Source organism: Cyprinodon variegatus, unplaced genomic scaffold (assembly GCF_000732505.1).
Source record: "Cyprinodon variegatus isolate N-32 unplaced genomic scaffold, C_variegatus-1.0 Scaffold406, whole genome shotgun sequence".
In the NCBI taxonomy this organism is placed as follows: domain Eukaryota; kingdom Metazoa; phylum Chordata; class Actinopteri; order Cyprinodontiformes; family Cyprinodontidae; genus Cyprinodon; species Cyprinodon variegatus.
This window is the reverse complement of record NW_015150859.1, coordinates 79826-80582: the sequence shown is the minus strand read 5'-3', so window position 1 is coordinate 80582 and position 757 is coordinate 79826. Positions and strand designations below refer to the sequence as shown.

Below are 757 nucleotides of genomic sequence, written 5' to 3'. Positions count from 1 at the left end.
TTTACAAAAGAGAGTAAAGTTATTTTGTTTTTACATTAATTTTATGTTAATTTTTATGTTTTTATGTATTCGTGTTGCGGCTTTTGTATTTATGTTGTGGCTTTTGTATTTGCGTTGCATCTTTTGTGTTTATGTTGCAGCTTTTTTTATTTGCGTTGCAGCTTTTGTATTAGTGTTGATACCTCTGGGCCACCGTAGAAAAGATGTAAAGTCATTTTTTTTATTTGATGACATTTCGATAGCATAACTTTTATTATCTTTGTTATTTTGCAAGTAGAGAGGTAACAAACCTGAAAAGGATAGTGATGAGAAGCCAAAGAAGCCTCGATTTCCCAACATCCTTGTTCCACGTTTGAGCAGAGTGGACTCCACGTCATGTGAGGAAAAACTACTGGTTATATATAAAAATGTGTACATGGGTTAGTTATGTATGGAAGCCCAGAGCGGCCGTGTCCCTAGGATACTTTTTCACTGTAGTTTTCTCAAGAAAAAGAGTTCATTTTCTCAATATCTGAAGATAACAAAGCCCTTTTTTCGTGATAACAAGATGATTGGTGTGTGTTAAAACTGATTCCATCCTTCAATACCACAACAGCAGGAGAGGATTTATATGTATAAGTCATGGCAGCTTATGTGGAATCTTGTAAATTATCCTTAGTTTAACTTAAAGGTAACGAGACAACGTTATTGATTTAAGGATTTGCTTCCACTTCTGATTCATAAGCAATTAGACCTATGCCTCCGGCACCTTAGCGCA

At 35.1% G+C, this 757-nt stretch overlaps 1 protein-coding gene across 1 annotated transcript in view; it reads left to right on the top strand.

Annotated features, from left to right (window-relative positions):
- Positions 1–757, top strand: part of LOC107093063 (rho guanine nucleotide exchange factor 12-like) — a 101914-nt gene that overhangs the window by 61957 nt on the left and 39200 nt on the right. Inside the window, exons 13-14 of the mRNA XM_015387882.1 lie at positions 162–174; positions 278–377. Coding sequence (XP_015243368.1) covers positions 162–174; positions 278–377 — 113 coding nt within the window. The remainder of the gene's footprint in view (positions 1–161; positions 175–277; positions 378–757) is intronic.